The 23,755-nt window shown below is 43.8% G+C and overlaps 1 protein-coding gene across 2 annotated transcripts; it reads left to right on the forward strand.

Moving 5' to 3' along the window:
* The first annotated feature begins 2,155 nt into the window (after positions 1 to 2,155).
* ADPRHL1 (ADP-ribosylhydrolase like 1) lies at positions 2,156 to 23,251 on the forward strand. Of its 2 annotated transcripts, XM_058825498.1 has the most exons (7): positions 2,156 to 2,469; positions 6,206 to 6,370; positions 11,380 to 11,505; positions 14,068 to 14,208; positions 17,231 to 17,358; positions 21,153 to 21,285; positions 22,375 to 23,251. In XM_058825498.1, exons 1-7 carry the CDS (start codon positions 2,256 to 2,258, stop codon positions 22,530 to 22,532), a joined length of 1,065 nt encoding a protein of 354 aa, XP_058681481.1. In that variant the 5' UTR covers positions 2,156 to 2,255; the 3' UTR covers positions 22,533 to 23,251. The 2 variants fall into 2 exon arrangements, with proteins under 2 accessions (XP_058681481.1, XP_058681482.1); XM_058825499.1 differs by lacking the exon at positions 6,206 to 6,370.
* The last annotated feature ends 504 nt before the right edge of the window (positions 23,252 to 23,755 follow it).

A 23,755-nucleotide genomic window follows, 5' to 3' on the forward strand; every position in this document is an offset into this window, starting at 1 on the left:
CAGTTTTGCCAGCTCTGCTCAGGTCTTCTCTTTTTTTCCTATTGTGAGTAGTTACCCATCTTCATGGAATTACTGTATTTTATTTCTGTTTAAGACTTACAGGTATATTTTACAATTGTCTCCTTCGTGGGGAGTAGGGGTAGTTTAGTGTGTTTAGCCTACTTCTGCTCAGAAAGCTCACAGTAGCTGGAAGTACCACATGAAAAGGAGATCATGTGTAATTAAAATATTATATAAAAATGTCTTCACTGCATGTTCTGTTTTACAGAGTTGAAAAATAGAACTCCTCTGAAATTTTCTCTGGGTTTTTATTACAGCCTTATACCTAATTTGGGCTGTGTTCTGAGCAGCTGAGTGTGTTGTGTTGCAACAGAATGAGGTCTATGGGAGGCAAAAGGGCAGTGCAACTGCCAGCCACATTCGGAAGAAAAAGATAAATGGAAAACTAAGAATAGCTTTGCCCATTTTCAGGGAGGAACCTTCCATCTGATGAGGCCCTTCCTAGCTCACCACAGTGCCTCAGCAGGTGATTCCTCCTGTCCTTGCTTTGCAAGTTCAAATGCCCACATGCCTCCAAACCGTGATGCTATGCAGGGATAGAGAGCAGGTGTGTGCCACAGAGGGGTGGAGGGACCTGTAACAGAGATGTCAACCTCAGTGCTTATGCCTGGTGTGTTCTATAAGCTGCCCTGGCCTTGGTTTTCCATTTTTAGTGTTTGTTTCCAGACACGTGGAACGTGAGGCAACCTGCAGAGCAGGGGTGGCTCTAAGATTACCTCTGTGTTGCGTAAATGCCCTGGCTGTGGGACTTGAGGCTGTTCCCCCTGCCCCACACAGGGCTGGCATCCACCACCTGGGGCAAGCCAGCCCTAGAGCAGGCTGGCCATGCTTATCCCTGCATATCCTCTGGTCCCTAAGGCATAACTGTCCTCTTTTTCTCCTTTTCTAAATTTTTTTTTTACTTTTTCGGCACGGTAGTGTTACTTTCTAGCAATGAAAACTCTCAATGTCCTTTTCAGCACTTCTGTTAACCAATCCCCATCTTTAGAACAAGAGTGCACTAACAGAAGCTATTTCACCATTTGGGCCCTTTATTTCTTCTAATGTAGAGCAGGCATGGCAATGCTTCTGTGTGTCCTGAAAATCCATTAAGTACAGAGATATTTCGACACAGGTCAAAACCTCAGACCGTGATTAACTTATTGCTTATTAACTTGTTGTTTTGGGTGCTAAGATGATGCATTCCTTACATTGCTGGCCTTTTCCATCTGAATAGCAACCAGTACTGCCCTCTGTAAAAGATCAAATAAAACAAAGACCTTTCCCCTGGTATCAGTTATCAAAATTACAGTCAAGTCAATCAATGCTTTCTGTTTACCTCTCTATGTTTATACTTACATTTCTATTTCTGTCTGTAATGCAGTAGTAATTTGTGAGTCTTTAGGATTTTATTAGACTCACAGGATGCCACTTCAATACATCTTTGAAAATAGTTTCCTTCCAGAGTCGAAGTGTGGACTGACCTCAGCTTTAGGAAAAAGTCACTCTTTGCCAGGGAGTAAGAGGCATGGAATTGAAGTTGTTGTTTTGCTCAGTGTTTATCCAGGGGTGCAGTGAATTAGCAGAACATTCTTGTACTAGGTGAACAGAACAAGAAAGCTGTTAACAAAATATTGCCATAGGGTGTAATTAGAAATGGGAGAGGTTATCTGCATTTCACCTGATTTCTTACTGCTTAATCCCTCCTTCTAGATTGTGCAGAGCCTGGAAGACTGCTTTTATAATAGCCTTTACTTCTAACTGGTCCCTGAGAGGAAGGCTGACTTCAGCATATCAGAAATGGGCAGAAGGAGAAATATTAATTTACAAGTTGTTGAATAAATGAGCACCCCTGTGGAGGCATCTGTTTTTCTGGGTGTAGAGTTACTTTGGCTGGGTAGGGCTAAGGATCTCCAGGCTTGCTTTAAGCTGGGTTGCAGAAACGAGGCTTTTGCAGTTCTGCTCTTACGGTTTCATTGAACAAAGCCCGTGCAAAATCCCTGGGTTATGAAATATTTCCTCTCTGTCGGGTCCCAGACAAGAGATGGCATCTGCAGAGCCAGAAAAGGAAGTCCTTGCCTTATAGAGAGAGCTCTTGGTGTGACACAATGGCTGATATAAAGTGTCGGGGGAGCTGAGTAGAAGGCAAAGGAACAAAGGAAAATCGAGATTCGGTGGCTGTCTCGGGCAAAAGGAAAGTGGGAAGTGCCTTGGGCATGGATAAATTTAAGGCTGCACTTGTTCTGGCTGGGGTAGGGGATGCTCTCGGTTATCGCAATTTCTCCCGCGAAAACAATGCCTTAGGAGCAAAAATCCAGCAGGAGCTGAAGGAAATCGGAGGGCTCGAGAACCTGGTGCTGTCTCCTGACAAGTGGCCAGTAAGTGACAACACGCTCATGCACATGGCTACAGCTGAGGCTGTCATCACAGGTAGGTACGGCGGGAACAGCGGCCACGGGCTGCAGAGGAGCTGTGGAGCTGCTGCATTTCTTAGAATAAGCTTGATTGCTGGGGAGATCATGAGAAAGCATGTCAGAAATGCTGCTTTTGTGAATAAGAATGTGCATTAGCTTGGCTGCTCCATGAGCACAATCCTGTGACCCTCTCACAGATTGGGGGATCTTGATTTCTGGAGCATGGACAGGCTCTTCCTATATTTTCCCCAGAGATATACAGTTGGTTAAAGACAAATACCACATGTCCAGCATAACAAACTAATTGACAAGTAGATTATCTGTATGCTGGAGTACATCAGGGAATAATATAGCTATTAGAGAGTCTTCTGTAACAGATAAGAATTCTTCTGAGTGCATTTTTCACATGTTCATGTCCAGGCTGGAGTAGAGTTACCTTAGTACCTCTCTCAGGCTAAAAGCACTAGTGCTGTCTCCTCTTTGCTGCCCCTCAAACAAAGGCTTGCATCTGTAAAAACTTATTTATTTTATTAGGAGAGCTCCATGTCTTTAGTCCAAAAAGTATCCTAACACACTGTATTTATAATGAAATCTGTCAGAATAGTGGAAGTTATTAAGATGTCTTCTAAAATCACAATGTTTGAGAAAGAACATTTGTTTTTTCTTGAGATGGGGGTAGTGTTTTTAAGATGAGAAGTGCTTGTGTTGACACCTTACCCATCAAACTGGAGCTTTCTGAGACTGGCAAGATCTGGCATAGAAAGTGCACCAGAAGACAGTGACCTCTCAACAATATTTTGCCTCTTCAGAATGATTCAATTTTTCTTAAATCTCTGTAAAAGCATTCCTGATTTTTCTCAAAACCCATATAACACTGGATAACTATGAGTAGCAGAAGCTCCCAGTGTAGCAGAGTATCCTTCACATCAATGAGGTTTCCTTTGTGCTAGTGTTTCACTCCTTTATCTGCCTGCTTCCAATCTGCTCTAAATTTAGTAGGTAGAGATCAGCTGAAGAGTGTGTAGGACACTTCATACTTGGCTATTAGCTAACCAATGGTTTAAGGGATAGCTAATACACTAAAGATAAGAGTAAGATGTCAGCCTATCAAGAAAAAAGATGACTAGCATATTTCTGAATATAGGCTATGATTAAATACGTATCATATGTTTCTTGCTTATTGAACCCTCTAAAATCATAACTTCTGGGTAATCAAGTCAGTTAGAACAACAGTAAAACAATAATTCTTCTCTTAAGTACAGCAGCCTGTAAATTGCTCTAAAGAAAAAAGTTTAAACTACTTTTTCCATTGACTGTGTTTATCCTACACTCTCACTTCTTTCACCTGGTCAGACAAGCATTTTTAAAAGGTGCTTTCATGGGCTGAAGAGGAAACAGCAAGATGGAGTAGGGAATTTTAGAAAAAAAAAATCTTCATTTCACAGCAGCATTGGTGAGTGGGATAAAACAAGTCCTTCTCCTGCTTCCCACAAGGGAAACAAGAACCACTCCTGCCCACAGCAGTGTCTCCTGACATGGGGAATGCAAAAAAGCCCCATGGCTTGCTCATGGCCCAGCCTAGGTGCCAAATCACCCTCATCAACAGAGTGAAGCTGAAGAAGGTGAACATCTGTGAGGCTGAAGGCATCTGCCACCAGCCCTGGGGACCTACCCCTACTGCTGTGGAAACAGATTTTTTTAAAAAAGGGCAGGGAAATAAGCAATACAAATATCTGTCATTCCCTGCCCTGCTCCCTGCACACCCTGTTTGCCTGGCTGGCTGCCTGCTGGCCACAGCATTCCCCAGACACTCACCGGCAGTTGCAGGATATTTGTAGGCTGGGACAAGCTTGAAACTTGCCCTCAAAGCCATGAAGTCCTGCAGTCATTGTCGGGGCACTCCTCGGGGAGCTCCCAGCCTGAGGCTGAGGCAGCAGCCAAGGGGCAGGTTTGTGTGAGAGGCAAAGGCTGTTCCCACCTGGGGAAGGGATTTTGGCCAGTGCTTTGGCAGCTGCACGGAGAACATCCCAGGAGAACAGCCCAGGAGGGGCATGGCCACAAGCAGCCTGGGCTGTGGGCACTGCTGCAGACTGAGCTGCTGCTCCCCAAATCCACCCTGGGCCCTGACTGAAAGGCTGATCTGACAAAGAAGGACAGACACAACATCTGCTCCCAGGAGGAGTCTGTTATATAAGGAGGAACAAGGACAGCATCCTCAAATGCAGGAAAACTACCTCTGTAACAACAAAAGCGTTGTTGTTTTCCTCTCTTGCTTACACATGGGTTAAAAAAAAATGAGTTGATTTCTAAAGAAAGAACCTATCCTATTGATGTCTGAGACAGCAATCTGGCTCCAGGCATGGGGAGCTGTGGTGGGCTTGAACAGCCTGGAGGTGCTGGAGCACAGGGACTCTGTGCTCTGGGGACAAGGTTTCTGCAGGAGCTGCCAGGCCATAAACCCTGCTCCTGGCTCCCATCTGGATAAACTGTGACACCTGACTCCTAAATCTGGAAAGAGCTGGCAGCTTGAAAGTGTCTTGTTTCTTCAGGGATGTTATGTGGGATGGCCAGTGTAACTGGTAGGGTATTATTTCATGTGAAACAAGAGGAATCTTTGTTCTGCTCTTCATCTTCTTTTCTGCCTGCCTCCATAACTGGTACTTCAGAATGTCTCTTGCTTCTGGGACTCCAAACTTTCCCCTAAGTTAAATTGTGGATTTCCAGAATTCACCATCTCTGACAAAATGAAGATATTTTTAGAACTCCCCCTGCTGTGCCATTCAACCTGTGCAACTAACCAAGTATTAAATGGGGTTTCTCTAAGTATGCAGAAAATATATAAGTGGATAAATCCCTTTGGCCTCTGTTCCCACTGATTGCACAGCTGTAATAGATGCCAGTGGAAGATTTTCAGGATTCTTCAAGACCAACAACAGACAACATCAGCCGAGAGGAGCAGCAATACTGAAGAGTCTATGTTTAACAGAGGGAAGGTTCCTCCTTAGGCAAGACTGTAGGACTTTGTAAAAACAATCTATAAACAGATGTTATTAGTGAACTTATTACAGAGAGAAATTTATGTGCTGGAAACCACCTCAGGCAGTTGAGATTTACTACTCTTACTGATTTTTACAGTATTTTTTTAAAACCTCACTGTTCATGATATTATAAGATATTTGGAACCCTGCATGAAAGACTTACAAATTTTAGACAAAATACATATAACATACAAATTTAAAAAAGGAAATTGCAATTTGTTTTTTTATCTAGTCATACATATCTCTTAAAGGGATTCCGTAATGTGGTAATTAAAAAAAAACAAAACCTTTCATTTTTAAATTGGATTCATGTCTGTAAAGGCAGGGGCTGAGCCAGCCACATCTGGCTTTACCCAGAGCCCATGGCAGCCACTCTGTCACCTGACAGCTGATCACCTCTGTAATGATTTCACACCACAGAGCTTAAATAAAGGCCCTCAGCAGCTACTGTTGATTAACAGAGTGCTTCATCATGCCTGTGAAGGAATTAAACGTGGAAAGAAAAGAAGAGGAAGATGAGAGCTGAGAGTCAAGACCATTGTCCCTCCAGCCTGCTGTCATGTTGTGTAAAAATGTGACAGCGGCACCAGAAGCATGACTCAGTATATTGGGAGTGGAAACAGGAATATTTCTCAAATGCACAGTGAGCTTGTTTGCATGTTTGTGTGCTCCTCTGCCTTCACACAACAACCTTCTCTTCCCTGCTCTGGGCAGATTACTGGTGTTTGGAGGACCTGTACCGCGAGCTGGTGAAGCGCTACGTGGATGCTGTGGAGAAGCTCTCGGGCCGGCGGCCGGACCCCGCCACCATCGAGGGCTGCAGGGAGCTAAAGCCAGACAACCACCTCCTGGCCTGGCACACACCCTTCAATGAAAAGGGTACAGTACCACTTTCCTTGTAGAGGGCCTGGCTGGAATAATGCATGCTCTCTGTGCTTCTGGCTATATGGAAATTGTTTCCTTTTCCCCTGACATCAAAGGCCACTACCCCTGAAACGTTTCCATGCTTGCCTGAGGATGACAAGAGATCTGCCAAGAATTCCTTCTGTAGGGCACTGTGTCCTCTTGTAAGCAAACCCCTCCCTCTTTAACATCTATTTAAAGAGACTTTGTCCTTGGCTCTGTGCCTCAGGGTCTAGATCTTTGTCCTTGAGTTTAATGGTTATTTTAAGAAATATTTTCTGCCATTTTTCCTTTAAACATTTGTAGACTTGGATCTTTTCGGTTAAACCAGATCTGAAACAAAATGCCGAGCCTGTAAATTGCTAGAGCACCAACACGTTCACTGAATGGAAAGCAGAGACTTTTCTCCATTTGGATGCCCTGCTAACAACTATGATTGTTTTGTTGATAGTCCCTAATATTCCTGCCCTGGTTTACCTATGCCTGTCCCTCTCTTTCTTTCCCTTTATGATAATTTACTTTTGCAATGAATAAAATTTCTACTTAAAGGTAAATAACGTGCGCACAGCTCTGTGCACACACATACACACACAGGACTATTCATACTGAAATCCTGTAGAGACACCACATTATCAGAGAGGGGGAACCCAAATAGCCAAAAACCGTGTCAGCTCACACCCATGGTGGCTGTGTCCATGGTGTGACACTCAGCCACTGCAGAGCACACTGCCTCAACAGAACTGCCTATTGATGCCACACCATGGCAAAGACCCGGTGGCACAGTGCCATGGCTATTTCTGGGTCTCTGCAGCCAGTTTTCTCTGACGAATAAAGCATCTCTCACTTGACCCCTGCTCCTCTCAACAGCTGCTGGGAGTGAAAAGGGTGTATTCTTCCCACCCCGCTATCAGCCAGCCAGAACTGAGAAAGTGCCCCTTTGGCAGTTGTTATGTGTTTTGTGACTGACAGTGGATAAAATTTGGGGAAAATAATGGTGGGAGCTGCTGTTGGCCCCAGGTAGCTCTTAACATAGTTTGACAAGCAGTTGAGTATGGCTGTTGCAGTGGACTCATGATCCACCGCAGTATTGGAGCTACCACTCTTCTTTCAGCCTTCTTCCTCCCCAGCTTTCCATGGACTGTCTCCTTTGGGGATACTCCGGGCTAGAAGAATCTAAAATTAATTCCTTCCTTGAGATCTGGCAGCTAAATGCCACTTTCTCCACCTGGTCTGACAAATAAGCTTTCAGAACATTTCAGGAAGCCTTTTTTTCACCCTGAGAGCAGAAGAACCTGAAGTGAAGATGTTCTGTTTTCTATGGGACCCAACGGTGCTATGGACATAATTAACTTTTAATTGAATTTGCACAAAATTCTTCTTGAGGCAAAAACATGCCACTGGCATTGAATGCCTGAGATTGCATGCCTAGCACTCAGACTATATTTTGGATGGGCTGGAACCAACAGGATGATTTGCTGTGGGCATTCTATCTTATCTTGCTTCCAGCAATAATTCATGTGCCAGCATTCATGGACTTATCTTAGGTAATTTTGCATTGCTTATGGATGCTTCTCTGCTCAAATTCTTGTGGGTTTAGTCAGCATACTAAATCCCTAAGTCAAATTGCCCTATGTGTCTCTGCCACCCCATGTCATGCTCGTTGCCACGCTCATTGCAGAGATACCTGGATTATGTTAGAGGCTGATGAGATTCCTGTGACCACCAGAAAACCTGCCCAAGATTGTCTAACACCTTCCATTTTAAGAGCTTGTTTACAATTTACAACACGATAAGCACAAGGCTAAAATTCTCTCCATTAAGAGTTTGCCTCTGTTTGTCTGTAAGTACTCGTTTAAAGTTTTGATGCAGGTGAGTCTGCTGTTTCTGAGACACATTAAAATGTTTTGACCCAGTGCCAAAGCTTCCAATTCTTCAGAAGAGAATCATTGCTGTTATAGAACTGGAACTAAAATTTAAATAAGGTAGTACCCCCTGAGCCAGATATTTGCTTTTGGAGTGACTGCAGAGGGCCAGTCAAATGGTGGGTCAAATAGCTGGGCTCTACCTGTATCACATGTATTTCAGGCTGAGACTGCTGCATCCAAGCAGGTCTTTATTTGCAGCTGTAGAAGCAACTTCTGGGCCTCCTGGAAGCATCTGAGAACTTTTTGCAGGTGGTATTGGCAGAGGACCATGAGGGAATAGTGTGAGGAAAACTGAGGAAAGTGAGGGGAAAGTTGAAGAGAAGGTTAAGCTGCAGATGCACAGGAGATAAAGGTACTGGGCTCTAAGTTTTCATGCAGAATGATCTGTCGTCACAAAAGGCATATCCTCTTCAGGGCTTAGCATCCATTACCCTAATCTTTGTTATTCTACAGGTGTTGAGTGAAGAAAATCACACTGAGGTATGACATACTAAAAAAGAATAATGTAGTGCATGAATGAAAAGGAAAATAACTGGGAAACGGATAGGTACAGCAAAAATTCACTGTCTCCTCCAGGACAGCAACTTCAGGAGACTTCTAATGAAACTTGGAGGTCATGAGCTCAAAGCAAGACAAAAAAAAAAGGACTTCACACAACACCTACATAAACTGCATAACTATTTTCCAATGCCAATTTGCACATGCTACAGTTCATGTGAGTTTGAAAACAAGGTGGGCAAATTCACACAGGGGAAATCCTTCAAGGGTTTTTAAGCAGAAAGATGAATAGCCAGCTGCCTCCTGGATCAGGGAGACAAATTGTCAGCAGCTTAGTTAGTACAAGGGGATAATGTGACTTTTACTCTTTCTTGAGTATCCTCTTCATTGTCAGACATGATAAGCTGGCTTGACCTTTGGTCTGATCATGGAGGACAGTCCTTACGTTGTCACATGTGTCACTCCTGTTGCTTGGACTAGTCTTACTGTCCCTGTGTTCTTAGTTCAAATGGTAGATGTGAGAGATGGGATTTAGCTCCCTGCAGCTCTGTATGGGTTTAATGTTGCTCCATGTGATGGAATTTTTTGTTACCAAGTTTACTTGTCTAATTCTGCAGAAGGTTTTAATGGAACTTCCCAGACGATAGGAAGGCAATGAAGTGGCAAAGACAAGCCCCTCCAGACCAGCAGTCAGATTACTGTAGTACATCTTCCACTTTGGATATACTGAGAGATGTCATTTAATTAGCAGCTTTGTGTAGTGCAAGAGCCTCCCCTCTTGGACATCCAGCATGGACTGTGTCCTTTGGAGAAACCAGGTCTGCACAGTGAACACTCTCATCTGCTACTCTATGGCAGCAGATGATTTAATGAAGAGCTTGGTCTTGCAAGCAGGAGATATTTCTCCCAGTTGAGTGGTGCCCTGGGAGACTGGATTTCCTTCCTGACTCTTCCTTGTCGTTTCCATGTGATCTGTGGGCTAGGCAGACAGTTTCATCTGCTCCTGGAGAGCTGCTCTAGGGGAGAGGAAGAACTCTTTCCATAAGAGAGAAATTCAGATATTGCACCTGGAAATGCCAGTACGTGGCTTATGTTAGTTTGGCTCAGGCTTCAGTTTGGTTTGAAGCAGATCTCACTGCCACCCCCACTACTCCACTTGGATCACACTCATAATCTTAGGACGTTGGAGCTAGAGCCACTTGGCATGAGACTTGATGGCAAGAGATGTTCCAAAAGAGCCCCTGGTGCTTTGCTGTCACAGCAGACAAAGCCCAGTGGAGCAGCTGAGGGCTCTTCTCCAGATAAGTGACTGAATGCTGTGACCCTGGCTCCTCGGCATCTGCTGCTTCAGTTCACTCTGGCCCCCGAGCTGCTCCTACTATGCCATCATACACACTAATGGACATGCTGCCTTTTCCATGCTGCCTGCCTGGGAAAGACAAGGAGAGTGGGCTCCTAATGCATGTTCACATAAGCTAAAATTAGGTAAATATGCCCCTTATCTTCCAGGAACCTAGAAGAGAAATGCTGATTGCTCTCAGCTATTCCCAAGGTCACTGGGAAGTGTGATTGAGCAAAGACAGCTCTGAAAAATGCCAAGTACTTTGAAAAATAGAAGCCTATCCATCTCAGGGTGGTTGCCTGCAATGAGTTAATGCTTTTTTGGGCATTGGCTCACCAGCTGCAAAGAGGAGATAATCACCTCACTGGTGCCTGGTGAAGATAAGCTCATTAAAACTTCTCTGGGATCCTAAAATTACTGTGATAAGTACTGCAGAGAAACTCATTAGTAAGTTTAACTCCATTCAATGAAGTGTTTAAAAGTTGAACACCTGGGATCACACATTCAGTGCTAAGGATTAAAAGAAATTCTGAATTAGCTCTTCAATAAACAAATTTTGTACTACATGGGGGTGGAAGTTCCCAAGACTAAGCTTGGTAAGTGTAGGCTGTAGCACAACAAGCACTAATTTCAGGTTGCATGAGAAACTTCAGTTGTGACATCGCCTAACTGTAGGATTTGGCTTGGTAGCCTTTAGTTTCTTTTGGACACATTATTTTTGTACGTAGCAGAAACTGGTGAGGCATTAAAATTGAAAGGTGAACTGTGAAGCTCATATGAAGTGTTTTAATTGTGTTTACAACTATAAAATGAGGGTGTGTGGAAATGTATCTGTTTCTCATGTTCTGTTTCTGGTGTGGGTTCCCAGAGCAAGCAAAACAGCAGTCAGCCAAAAAGGAATGAAGATGGGATGAGAGTTTGGATCAAACAAGTCCTGTGAACAAGAGAGCACACGGCTTTCTGAGCTAACTGTGGTCTTCATAGCACTTGATTATACTGGCATATTCCTGTAAAACCAGAACGACTGTGTAGGAGCAAAATTCCTCACAAGAAATTTTCAAAACTTGTAACTCATTTTGCATGGTAATTTCCCATTCCCAGGAAAGTTCCCTTCCCACACATGAACTGAATTAATGAAGTGTGCTTGTCTCACATTTTATCAACATATTTGTGTGAGATCAGTCTCCTTTTAAATGCATGGTGTTATCCTTTTGCTCTAGGTTCTGGATTTGGAGCCTCCACAAAAGCCATGTGTTTAGGGATGCGATACTGGAAGCCAGAAAGGCTGGAGTCGCTCATTGAAGTGAGCATTGAGTGCGGACGAATGACTCACAACCATCCCACAGGTAATGCCTGCACTCTGACATCCCCTCAGGCAGCTTTGCTCTTCTGCAGGGACTGACATGGCTCCTGTGAACTCCCCTGGTTAACCCACTTCTGCTTTGCAGGCTTCAAGGCCTCAGTTTGAACTTTGCTTGGTTGATACGTGCATGTGTATATTACTTATGTAGGCTTATATATTTGCTTGTATATTATGCTTACAGCATCCTCAAGCACAGCTGTTTTCTCTCCTAAAATCCCAAAATGTAAACATAACCTGCCTTGTCCAAAGCATATTCATGTTAGTTCCCCCGATCAAATTTTAGGATTCGTGTATATCTAGATGACTCACTGTTACCATGCAAATTTATGGTTCAGGGGATAACAACATTTTTCTCTTGGCAGGTTTTGTCATATCCAATCACTGTAGGTAAAGGTAGTAAGCCAAAAAATCCTAACTCCACATATTTTAGGACACAATCTGAAACATTTTCTAAACAAAACCTAAATAAGCATATTTAATATTGTTTTTAATATTCAGGTCTGTCATTCTGATAATGTTATGCTATGTAAACACGTATTCATTCTGTCTGTTTTAAACAGCAACAAATAAAACCATAATGAATGGTGACATGTTCAACACACTCAGTGCTATGAAGCAGTCAGAAAAGTCATTATGATGCCATAAAATTAGGGAAAAGCATTCAAAACAAAGCAGAAAATTAGGCTGGCATGTAAAGTCTGTGGTGCATGAGCAGCCATAAAACTGCTTGTAGTCTGTGTCCATCATGTCAGAAAGGGCTTATGAGACCCTGAAAATGGCAGCAAGGAGGATCCAAGTTGTCAGATACCTTCCATACAATGAGAAATTACATCCAGAAGGAGTTTTCAGCTGGGAAAAGAAACAAGTAGCACAGCAGGAAGGCAGGAAGGAGAGGGGTGGAAGGACCCCATGCACCTCACTGCCATCCTGAAACGTGTCAGGGAAATGTCAGTTGTGATCCTCATAACTCAAACTCAGAATACCCAACAAGTGTGTCAGTTGGGACTGAAACATGAAGACAAAGGAAATACTTGCCCCTGTTATGCACAGTGAAGCCTCAGACCTTGCTGCTACAGGCCGCTGCAAAGTCCACAAGTATGCCTGGGTTCAAAGGAGACCAGGCAAAGAGGCTGTCTTGTCAAAATCAAACAAGCTGTGTAATTAGAATGGCCCCTAAAACTAGCCTGGTTGCTCAGGGGAATGGAGAAGCCAAACCACTTCACTCTGGGCTTCCCTCTGTCCTACAGAGGCAGACACCTTGCCCAGGTGTGCTTTCTTCCCCAGAGAGGAGCAGCAGGCTCTGTGAGGGCTGCCGTGAGCAGGGACAGCAGGGTGACAGCTACAGGGGGTGGGCAGCCTGGGGAGGGGGCAGGAGGAGACTGCCAGCCCCTGGACACCTTCAGGGCACACCCCAGCCTCTGCCACCCTCTGAGTGAGCTGTCCACTGCCCCCTGCTAGCCCTTTGATTCACAATCTAAACCCTCTGCTGCCACCTTCACAGTAAACGTGGCCCTCAAGGATCTTTGTGGCATCTGGCCTAAATGCTGTTTATGTGTGAGACCCTTTGGGCTGCATCTACACGGGCTGTTATTCTTTATGAGAACATCTATGGGACTCAAGCTGAATGTGCTTTGGGCCTGACCCAGTATTGCAAGTCTTGTGGCAGAGGGAATTAGTAAACACCTCATCTAGGCTTGTCACCTCCTAAGATAATTTGTTTTATCTTCAGCAAAACACACAAAATTCATGATTACCTCTATGCATGAGTGAACACTTTTGGACCCATGCACTGAGAGAAGAACCTGCATCAATACTTTGCTCAGCTAGGATTTATTTAAATGACTGACTGGTTTTCTTAAGCCTCTTTTGCACACTGCACCAGGTTGGTTTTTTGTCCTTGCCAGAATGCCAAGAGGACAAATACAAGAAATGAGCTGAGTGTTTCTGGTGTCATGGAAGTGTTGAGTGCCCATCAACAGTTATAACATTTGTAATATTTAAAATGTTGAAATATTTGTGACCAAAGTAGAGGACAAGCATGTCTTCCTTAGACAATTTCTTCCTTCTTCTAAGGGGACATGGGTTTGTTCTCTTGGAGTTAAATGAGCCAGAAATAGTGTCAGATCTAGCAACCACAACTCTTAAACTGGATGATGCTGTAAACAAGCTGATATAGCCTGTAATTGAATCACTTTGTACAAGTCAATTATTTCATGTGACTTCAATTAGAAGATTTTCAGTATCCCATTGGTAGATGATGTTTATTTTTGACCCCTACCTCAATTTCTATCACATTACACCACTGAGAACAGAAGCTCCCTTCCATGTAAGATAAGTCGCAAACCAAGGGGCAGCACTCATTAGCCAATAATCTCAACATGCCACAAGCCAGGCTGCAAACTGGCAGAGAGGGGTTGTGTACATTTGTTAATCTACCTGACAGCCATGAGGCATTCCACTGGTGATTTTAAGAGGAAAAACAAGGACAAAAGGATGGTACCAGCACAGATGCACACTGGTAATCCTCTTTATTTGTGAATTCCAGGTTTCCTAGGGTCCCTTTGCACAGCTCTCTTTGTGTCATATGCAATACAAGGGAAACCCCTTGCTCAGTGGGGCAGAGAAATGATGAAGGTTGTGCCCATGGCTGAAGAATACTGTAAGAAGACCATTCGTCACATGGCAGGTACCAACTCTGGATCAAATGTTTATTTTCTTAAGGCTATCTTTAGCTGGAAAGGCACTGAAGAAATGTCACTCCCTAGTCTTTACACCTTTCTGCTTTCCCCCCTCTCCTCCCTCCAGAGGTTGTCCTCCTGCTTTCTCTGCTCAGAGAAGTAAGCCCTTCACAGGTGGTGCCACCTTCTTCTACCACCAGTTAGTTCCCTGGTGTATTGGTAGCAAAAATACAAAGCAAAACAGCAAAGACCATGCCCTACTGCACAGTTTTATTTTCAGGGAATCTTCAGAGATTGCTGGGCAGGGGGGAGGAAGGAAATTATATTTAGCAGGTCATTAGGCAAACTGACTGCTGAGATTAATTATTTAGCTGCTTTCCATCAATTAGTGCAGTTCAACATCTTCCTTAAGGAGAACCACTGCCACTCATCATACCAGGAAAATTTCACCTGAGATGCCTCCTGAACAAGAGTTGGCTTTTGACCACAATTCAGATTTGCCTTGTTGCTTTTCTGAACAGATTTGTTTCAAACAACTAAGTGTTACCCAACTACTGAACTTGATACTACCACTTTATTATTGCTATGCATGTGGTCTTTGGGGCAAAGGTACCTTAGTCCCCCCTTGCCAGGAAATGATGTTTGGTGAGACCTGCCGTGGACTGATGAGTATCATTCCATGGAAACATCCAGGTAAGAGATTAAGGGACAGCTGTTGAAAAAGACTGAATTCTATAGAAATCTTTACTCAAGAGCACTCAGAAATTAAAATTAACCCCTGAAGAAAAGCTGCTGCTTTAAAATCTGAAAGGAGCTCCGGGAAGGCTTTCTGAAAGACCCTGCGTTTTCATCTGTGCCTCATTGCACACCAGGATTTTTTTAGCAGAGACCCATGAGGAGCAGGTGCAGGATTAATGTGATCAAGCTTCTCTCTGAGTGGCTTTGCAGCAGGTCCCTGTCACTCCAGTGGAGCAGGACCCCTCATGTGGAGGTATGTGTGCTGGGCTCCTGAGGCATGCCCTCCAGCCAGTGCCCGTATTGTTGAGCTTCATCCTATTTTGGTAACGGGAAAAGTGTCCTGCATTAAAGTTAAGCTCCTTGGCTGCTGAGATGTGCTGCAGAGAAATCCTGCCAGAGTCCTCCAGTTTTAGAAAATCCTATTTTAGCTATATTATCCCCCATGGATAACAAACAGAGAGTTTGTTATCCATGTCACAGAGAGTTTGACTCTACACCCCTCTCTGATATCCAGTTGCAATTACTGGCCAGATGGTTCCATGGACCTGAATGTGGCCACCACCTCACTGGGCTCAAGGGATGGTGCAGAGCCTTGCTAGGGGTAGTGCCATGGGATTCTGGCCATGGTACAGATCCACCCAACAGAAATCTCCTTCAGCCGCTTGATCCCTCTATTTCTGATACTGTGGAACAAGCACCTTGCTTGTTAAGGTGCTACATAGAAAGCACTCAGTTCTGAGACATTTATGGTTTATTGTCATGAGGGAATAAGGGAATAAACCCCACAAACAAATAACCAAAAAGCCAACAAAAAAAGGAACAGACAGGACAGTCACTCACATTTCTAAAAGTTGTCATAACCAGCTGCTCTAGTGGGTGTTGATAGTTTACATTTGCTTTGCTTACATTTGTTTTCCTCTAAATGCCATAAATACATCTAGATGCTCTCCTTGACCTGTTGGCTGTAAATGCCCTTTCAGTCTGTTTTTGTAAACACCTCCCCTTTTTAGGGTTCTGGTGGATGGAATGAGGCCAAGCTGGGTCATAGTCTCAGAAAAAGGTCAGCTGGACATTTCCAGGTGTCTCAGGCACATGGTTGAATGCTCATCACTGGCTGGGACAGTGGCAGCTGACAACTTTGTAAAAGTTTCAGGTCCTACAGAGCCACTTGGATTTTTACAAAAGTCCCTTAAAGATCTTAATTGCCAAAGAAAGTCACTACTGTGGCATTTCAGGAAAAGAAGCAAAATCAGATTACATCCTCCAGGTGAATGGTTTGGTTGTGCTTTGTGTGTGCTTCTCAGCCCTTGCAGCACACACCACTGAGCAGCCAAGCAGGAGAGACACAGGGAAAAGAGGCAATGCTAAATTTTCTTTTGCACCCATAGTCCCATCCCAAATTGCTAGTTCGCCTTGGCACACTCAGCCATCCAGACCACCCCTCTGTTCTCTAATTCCTGACCCGCCCCCCAGCTTGCCAGGCAGGGTTTCCCTCAGGTCTCAGTTCTGCAGGCAGGTCCATGGGTATGTGCTTAACAGTCCAGTGTGGCTGACTTGGGTGCCTTTGTAAGCCTTTATAAAAAGGGTGAACCAGAGAATTAGCTTGAAAATAAACTAAGTTTAATAAGTTTATTTACACAGGGAACATTAAGCACGATTAGAGATCACTCCCCAAAGTGAAAGAAAAAAAAAGGAGAAAGACAAATGATTAATAAAAAAGGCTTATTTCTACAGGCACAGGTAACATATGTATTTTATTTAGCCCTTTGCTATATTTGATATGTATTACAATATATGCAAATGAGAATTTTGGACTTTCCTATGTTTTTTCCTAATGATCACACAATAAATGAGATGCAAATAGAACAGAAATACTGGAGAATTTGTCCAAATAAAAATTGATAACTGAGGTAGGTGGAAAATTGTATTTAGGATGTGGAAGCAATTTTAGATATTCTTTAATCATAATAAAGGAATAAAAACTGACAAAGAATTGATTTTTTTTTGTTGACTCATCTTTTCCTTGGAGTGCTCTTCTGAAAATTCTTGTAAAATTTCATCTTGATATATATTAAATGACATTAAAATAGCACAAAATTCTGAAAGTATTTTCTTCATTGCATCCTCTGTTTTCAATTAGAAGTCTCACTCCATACATACTTAGTATATATGCAGTATATTACTGTAAAGTACCTAGGGTTTCATGTCAGTCATTATCCTGAAAATATGTTAAAGTAGAACTGAAAATGTTCTTGAAATTAAATACTACATCATTAATTTCTTTTGCTTCAGAATATCAAGAGCACTGGTTTTACTTTGAAGCCAAGTGGCAGTTTTATTTGGAGGAGAGAGAAATCAATGAGGAAAATCAGAATCAACCTGTCTTTCCAGCCAACTATGATGCAGAGGAGAGAGAAAAGGTAACTGCAATTTCCAAAAGTTCTTTGGATGGCTCTGAACCAACAGAGGTATTTTCAAAGAGACCACTATTTTTCAACTGATGACAGTACCAGAGCAGGTACAAAATATGGGCCAAGGCTATCTGAGGGTAGAAAAGGCAAATGTCCTGCCTGGAGCTCTCATTAAAGCCTAATGGAGCTGTGGCCAGAGTCTGATGAAAATACCCTCAGGTATTAGAAGCTGGATTTTGTCTTGTTTAGTGGAGGGTGTCCCTGCTCCTGGCAGGAGACTGGAACTCAACGGTCTTTAAAGGTCTTTTCCAATCCAAACCAGTCTATAATTTTTTGGTCCTTTGAGCAGAAGACAGATATCCCAAGTGATTGATTTGCTGCCAGCTTGGTCTGTGCCAAGCTAGTTTTAAGTGTCTTGAGAGATGGTGTTTCACCACATTCCATTAGATACTATTTTATAATGTACATGATCTTTTCTTTGCTGGCTATATCTTCTTAACTGAAGAGAAATAATGTGTCTTCTTCCCTGCTGTTTACAGCTATCTGATATGGGCTGGCACCCCTCAAAGCTCTCCACTTAGCAGCTAAGCAATAAGTATGTGGCTCTTGACACCTTTTGCCATAAATCAATCCCTTTTTTCCAGATTATGTAAATATAGTTCTATGCTTATGAGCCACTTTGTGTATTTTTAGGTGATGAAGTCTGGTTGACTGTGGATAATAAGAAACTGCTCACTCTAAGTATAAAGAATATTCCTTTCCAGGTTTATTTTACTAATTCAGTGCCAAGAATTTGCTACTAGCTTTATATTCCTTCCAGTACTACTGAAGTCTCCGCAGAGCTTTAGGAGAGATTAAACCAAACAGCAATTTCCCATGACCATTTCAAGAGGGAACTGTATGAACTTCTAATGCAAAAGCAAAATTTACCTTTGTTACCCTAGCCCAACTATTTTGGCCTACTGAGCTATGTATTTTGATGAACAAGAAAGGAAAAATGGTGCTTGAGCCTTAAACTCCCCCATCAGGCAGAGATAAGATACTTCATTAGTGTACTAGCAGCTATGGAAAGAATAGATGAGGAGAAGGTAACTGCTTTGCCTGATTTTTCCCCAAGAGTGCCCTCCCTCCAGACTAGCTGTCCCCTTGTGTTTGGGAATACAGCCAGTGGCCTTTCCACATGCAGAGCACCAGTGCCTGGCACAACCCTTGCCCACAGATCACCACGTGTTCCTGCTTGGCCAGGTGCACCTTTCTGCCAGCTGTATGTGAAAGTGAAGCCCTCAAATGTGGCTTGGATTGATCCAAGCACGTTTCAAAGGCAATTTCCCTCCCAAAAAGAAATCACACCCTGAAATGTTTAGCAGCAAAGGCCATATTCTCTAGAAGCTGCCATATATAATTTTTCAGTGATGTGCCTTTGGAAGATGCTAGATATACGGTGAATGGGCAGACATTGCTCAACATGTGGGATCAGCCTTGGCTCTGCAAACAAAATACTCACCTGACTCACTTGCCTGTGATGGACACAGTGTGCTACAAAGTGAAGGAGGAAAGAAACCGAAGACATCCAGGACAATTAGACTATAAGAACCTTGTTTCCTTAAGATGAAGTTGCTTAACCTAGCATTGAGAAAGAATCCAGAAAGGTGGAGGAAAAAAAAACTATGGAAAAGGAGTGCTAGCCAGCAGAGGGTCAGCTCCTGAAGGGTGGGGAAGTCAGAGGCAGCTGTAATTACTGGTGGCAGAGGTTGACAGCAATGAGGGGAGATGTGAATTACCTCCTGGGCTTGGCAGCAGCTCAGTGCCTTCAGCAGGAGAGTCCATGCTTACACCCCATCCAAGTCCCAGGTCCTTGCTGGCCCACCCAAGGGAAGCTGGGCTGGTGTCACAGCACAGGGCTGCACAAGGGTGCTGGAGCTGAAAGGAGAATGAAGCAGTTTGGGAAGTGCTGCCTTGGGGCAGTTAAGTCCTGCCAGGTTCAGTCCCAGGACAGCTATCTGCAATGTAAAGCTGTTTCAGCAAGGCAAGATGACATCAGACGTGTGCAGAGCGTCAGGGATGAGCAGGAATAACTGGGGTGACACTTGAGCAGCCTGGCTGCACACCCAGAATAGCCCCTCTGTGCTGAGCCCTCCTGCCTTTGGTAGCATTGAAAGTGTCTGTGCTGCTCCACCAGCATCCAAACTGCAGCAATAGGGCTGGAAAATTACATCGGGCAGAGGATGGCATACAGGCATAAATAATCCCCCTAAACTGTAAAAAGAAAAAAAAGAAAGAGTGAAGCTGCACTCTGGCATGTTTGATGTAAGTGTAGATAAATCTCAACCAAGTATGAAATAGCTCAGGTGAAAGTGAATAGAGAGAAATGCCAGCTCTTCACACATGATGCAGAAGCCAAGAGCCAGCCAACCAGGAACATCCAGCTTGCCATGATGTAAGTTAAACTTCAGGAAAAAAAGTTGCCCATTTCTTCATAGGGCAATATTTTTTAACTACAAATTTCTTCATGTTGAGATAATTTGGTAATGGAAGTATCTGCTCTAGAGAAAATCCAATTTTCCTTTGCAAATCTCCAAACTGAGTTTGGAGCTCTTTGTCCTGCCTTCTTCTCCTAAGGAAGAACTGGTTTTTACATTTGCAAGTTATTTTCCCTTTTGTTCAACAACTACTTTTAGAAGAGGAGAGAAAAGGCTTGATGTTGTCATTGTATTGCAAAAGCTCCCATACCTTCTCAGTGATTTCTCACAGGCAGCTCTTCACAGCACAACCAACAAACTCCAACTCTCAGCTCTACCAGCTAACTCAGTCTTTTGTAGCACTCTTCTTATAGGCACACAGCTGTGGCCTATTAAGGGCAGGCCTGTTCCTAATCTTTGGTGATTAGCACAGCTGCAATTCCTCAGGGGTGAGACTACCTTCTGCACTATCTGTGTTTTCTTACATTCTCCACAGCTTGGCAAGAAAAAGACAGAGAAAGGGGCTTGAATCGCATAGTCTGAAATGAAGGCCCTAAAGAAATTACTGGATCAGAACATTTTCACCTCCCATGAAAATTTGGCTAATTGAAACATGTGCAAATGTATGATAAGAGGAGCTGAGAATATTCCCAGAGGCAGTAAGAGGACTGATGAAGCGTGTCCTTACCTGTTGTCATAGCGCAGGGGTTCTATTATCATTGCATAGCAAGGGCTCCATATTGCTAGAGTTCCATATCTCCCTGATGTTTCTTGTAGGCAGCTCCTCTAGGCACTGACTCTTCCTTGTCCCCACAGCAGCCAACTGACTCCACTTCCCTCAACCCACTCTTTTATAAGTGGAATCCACGCTTCTGATTGGATACAGGTGTGGCCTGTTAACATCAGGCCTGCACCTAATCCTTAGTAATTGGCTCAGCTGCAAATCTTTAGGGGGTAGATTACTTTCTATACCACCTTCATTTACCTATACTGTAGCCCCCTACACTTACCAACTGTATTTTTTTTATATGACAAGGAATTTCTAGGATGTGAACTTGAAATCTGTCTTGATCTACTTTTTGGCATTTCTGGCTTGCTTAAACCAGCCTCTTGGCCTGGTGCATTAAGCTGGGGTGCAGGCTTATACCGGGCATCACCAGAACTGCTGGAGCTGCCGCTGTGGCTCATCCCACGCCGCACCAGAGGAGCCACAGCACAGCCCCTGCTGCCCTTTCCCAGCCCCAGGAGCCCTCCCCACTCAGCAGGGGAGATGCCAGCCTGGCATGGCCTTGCCCCAGGCCTGCAGCTCCAGTGCCCTGCCCTGACTGAGCTGTGTCTCCACAGACGTACCGGCGCTGGAGCTCTGAAGGCCGGGGGGGACGGCGAGGCCACGATGCCCCCATGATCGCCTACGACGCCCTGATGGGCTGTGGGGGGGACTGGACAGAGCTCTGCAACCGCTCCATGTTCCACGGAGGTGAGGTTCCCTGTGCCTCCTGCCCCTGCCAGGGCTGGGATAGAGCCCCCCTGGCTGTCAGCTGCCTCTGTTGTCCAACCTGCCATGCTGTCTGTAACATTGTCACCTCTGGTTTTAGCCTCTAAACCCCATTCTTCTGGCAGCAGCTGCCACACAAGCCATTTACAGCACTTTTCAAATGCTGCTCCATCTACATCTCATGCTTCCACCAGAGGTACATGAGGTCAAAGTCCAGTACGGCTTTCTAAAGTGCTGACAGATGCTGGCAGAACGTGGGCACCTTTGGCAAAACAACCTTTTATCTGCATGTAATGAAACCAAGTTAGGGAGAAAAATAATACAGCACCCAAACAAGTGCCAGCCAGATAAAATCGAGCACTTGGAGGCACACAATTAAGTACTTCTACAGCTTTGTGAGAGGGAACTTTCTCAATAGCAGATGCATCTTGCTGGGCTTTTGGGAGGGCCAGCATAGCTGGGGGGTAGGACCCCAGCCCTGAATCACCCACTCCCTCCCTTTGTGGTGTGGGCCCTTTGCAGAGGCTCTGGGTCTCTCACCTGCCCCAACACCGTGGTGAGAGCTCACAGTCCCCACTGCAGACCCTGGCAGGCACAAACCCACATGCACTGCATACACAGAGCACCAGGGCTCCTCAGCAGGGCTGGGTGTTTTAGAGCCTGCACTGTGCTGTGCTGTGCATAGGGAAGAGACACTGTCCAGTCCAGAACCTTTGTTGTATAGTAGACACCCCTGGAGCTGTTATTCCCTCCTTTGTTCTTAGCAATGGTTAGCTGCCTGCAAGTGCTGCTGTGCTGGGGCAGATCTTCCCAAACCAAGTCAGCTGCCCCAGCCCAGGAGTACACACCACAGTGGCACCTCCATGTGCTTGCCTTGGCACCACTCTCTTGCTTTAGGCATCCTAGGCCTTTAGGACTGACCCAACACATCCCCACTGCACTCCATATGCTGGAATACGTGTGGAACACTCCCTCCATCAGTGTGGAATGCTCCCCCTCCCGGCAGGGCAGTGTTTGGCTGTGTGTGAAGGTGGCACTAAGAGAGCACTGCGATTGTGTTTGACCCTGCAGGGGAGAGCGCGGCCACGGGCTCCATCGCGGGCTGCCTGTTCGGCCTGGTCTACGGCCTGAGCAAGGTGCCCAAGGGCTTGTACCAGGACCTGGAACAACGAGAGAGGCTCGAGTTCTTGGGCGAGAACCTTTACCGGCTATCCATGGAGGAAAAGTAAAGCAGTTTCTGCCATTTTCTCTTTCTCTAAAGATTATATCAAACCCTGTAGATATCTGACTGGCATTCATAGTGAAGGAGGTAGCCCTGAGTTAGTCTGAAGAGCTCTATGTACATTGCGTGCAAGTGAAGATAGCTGAGTTATTAGACTGATTAGAATTATTAGATTGATTAGATATACGTGATATTTGTGGGTTTTTTACAGATTTAGGGATTTCTAAATATAAGGAGTGCTGCTTAAACCTCAAATGGCAAAAAAGAAATAAAACATCTTTTGACTGATTTCAGTCTAACTTGCTATAATACCACTTCTTAAACAGCTGTTTCCAGTAATTACACATATGAAATTAATTTTCAGAACTAATGCTTTCTTGCAAAACTAATGGTAGTACCCACTCACGGGGATATTCTCTGTATATTTGACAATCCTTTCACCACTGTGTCCCTCCTTGTTCTCAAATCTAATGTGTCTGTGACACTTGTAAACCTAATGTCTCATGGATTAGCTTCTAATGAATCACTGATCCCTGTATCAGCACTGTGGTGTAAGGTATTGTTACATTAGAAGCTTCCAAAAAAGGAAAAGCCAACACTAAAAATACCTCCAAGGAACAAGCAAAGCATCAGTGTGTCTAAAATTTCTGATCAATGTGTGTAAAATTTCTGAATTATGTTTTTATTCTTCTTCAGTCTTCAGAACAAAAGTTTCTCTAAAATATAACTGGCTGAAATATTTGTAAATAAATTAATCTTGCACTATTTTCTAAGTATCAGTCTTTATTTTTAGATTGAACAGATTATATGTTGCTGTATCAGTATCAGAATTTTTGGCTGAGGTCTTCAAGCAGTTGTAACAGGTCAACAGTTAGGCTGTGATACATTTCACAAGTCTGAGCACCATGAAAACCCCAAGAAGAAAAGTTACAACTGCTTTACCTTTCCCCCCCCCTTCATTTTATTATCTTTTGTTCTTTTTTTCCTTTCCTTGCCTGGCTTCATCTTACCTTTCCTCTCCAAGTTATTTTTCAACATTTTTTTCTTCATTTTCTTTTTTCTTTTTTTCTTTTTTTCTTTTTTCATTTTTCTTTTTTCTTTTTTCTTTTTTCTTTTTTCTTTTTTCTTTTTTCTTTTTTCTTTTTTCTTTTTTCTTTTTTTCTTTTTTCTAAGTTTTTTCTTTTTTCTTTTTAATTTTTTTTCTTGTCCTTTTTCATCCTGTTTTCTTCT

This window comes from Ammospiza caudacuta, chromosome 2, assembly GCF_027887145.1.
Source record: "Ammospiza caudacuta isolate bAmmCau1 chromosome 2, bAmmCau1.pri, whole genome shotgun sequence".
Taxonomy (NCBI): domain Eukaryota; kingdom Metazoa; phylum Chordata; class Aves; order Passeriformes; family Passerellidae; genus Ammospiza; species Ammospiza caudacuta.

Bases quoted from the DNA above. Each gene is read 5' to 3' on its own strand.
- ADPRHL1 (XM_058825498.1), top strand. From the start codon at position 2,256: ATGGATAAATTTAAGGCTGCACTTGTTCTGGCTGGGGTAGGGGATGCT. The intron at 14,209-17,230 runs GTACCAACTCTG...CTTTTGCTTCAG, and splicing joins GACCATTCGTCACATGGCAG to AATATCAAGAGCACTGGTTT. The intron at 17,359-21,152 runs GTAACTGCAATT...GTGTCTCCACAG, and splicing joins ATGCAGAGGAGAGAGAAAAG to ACGTACCGGCGCTGGAGCTC.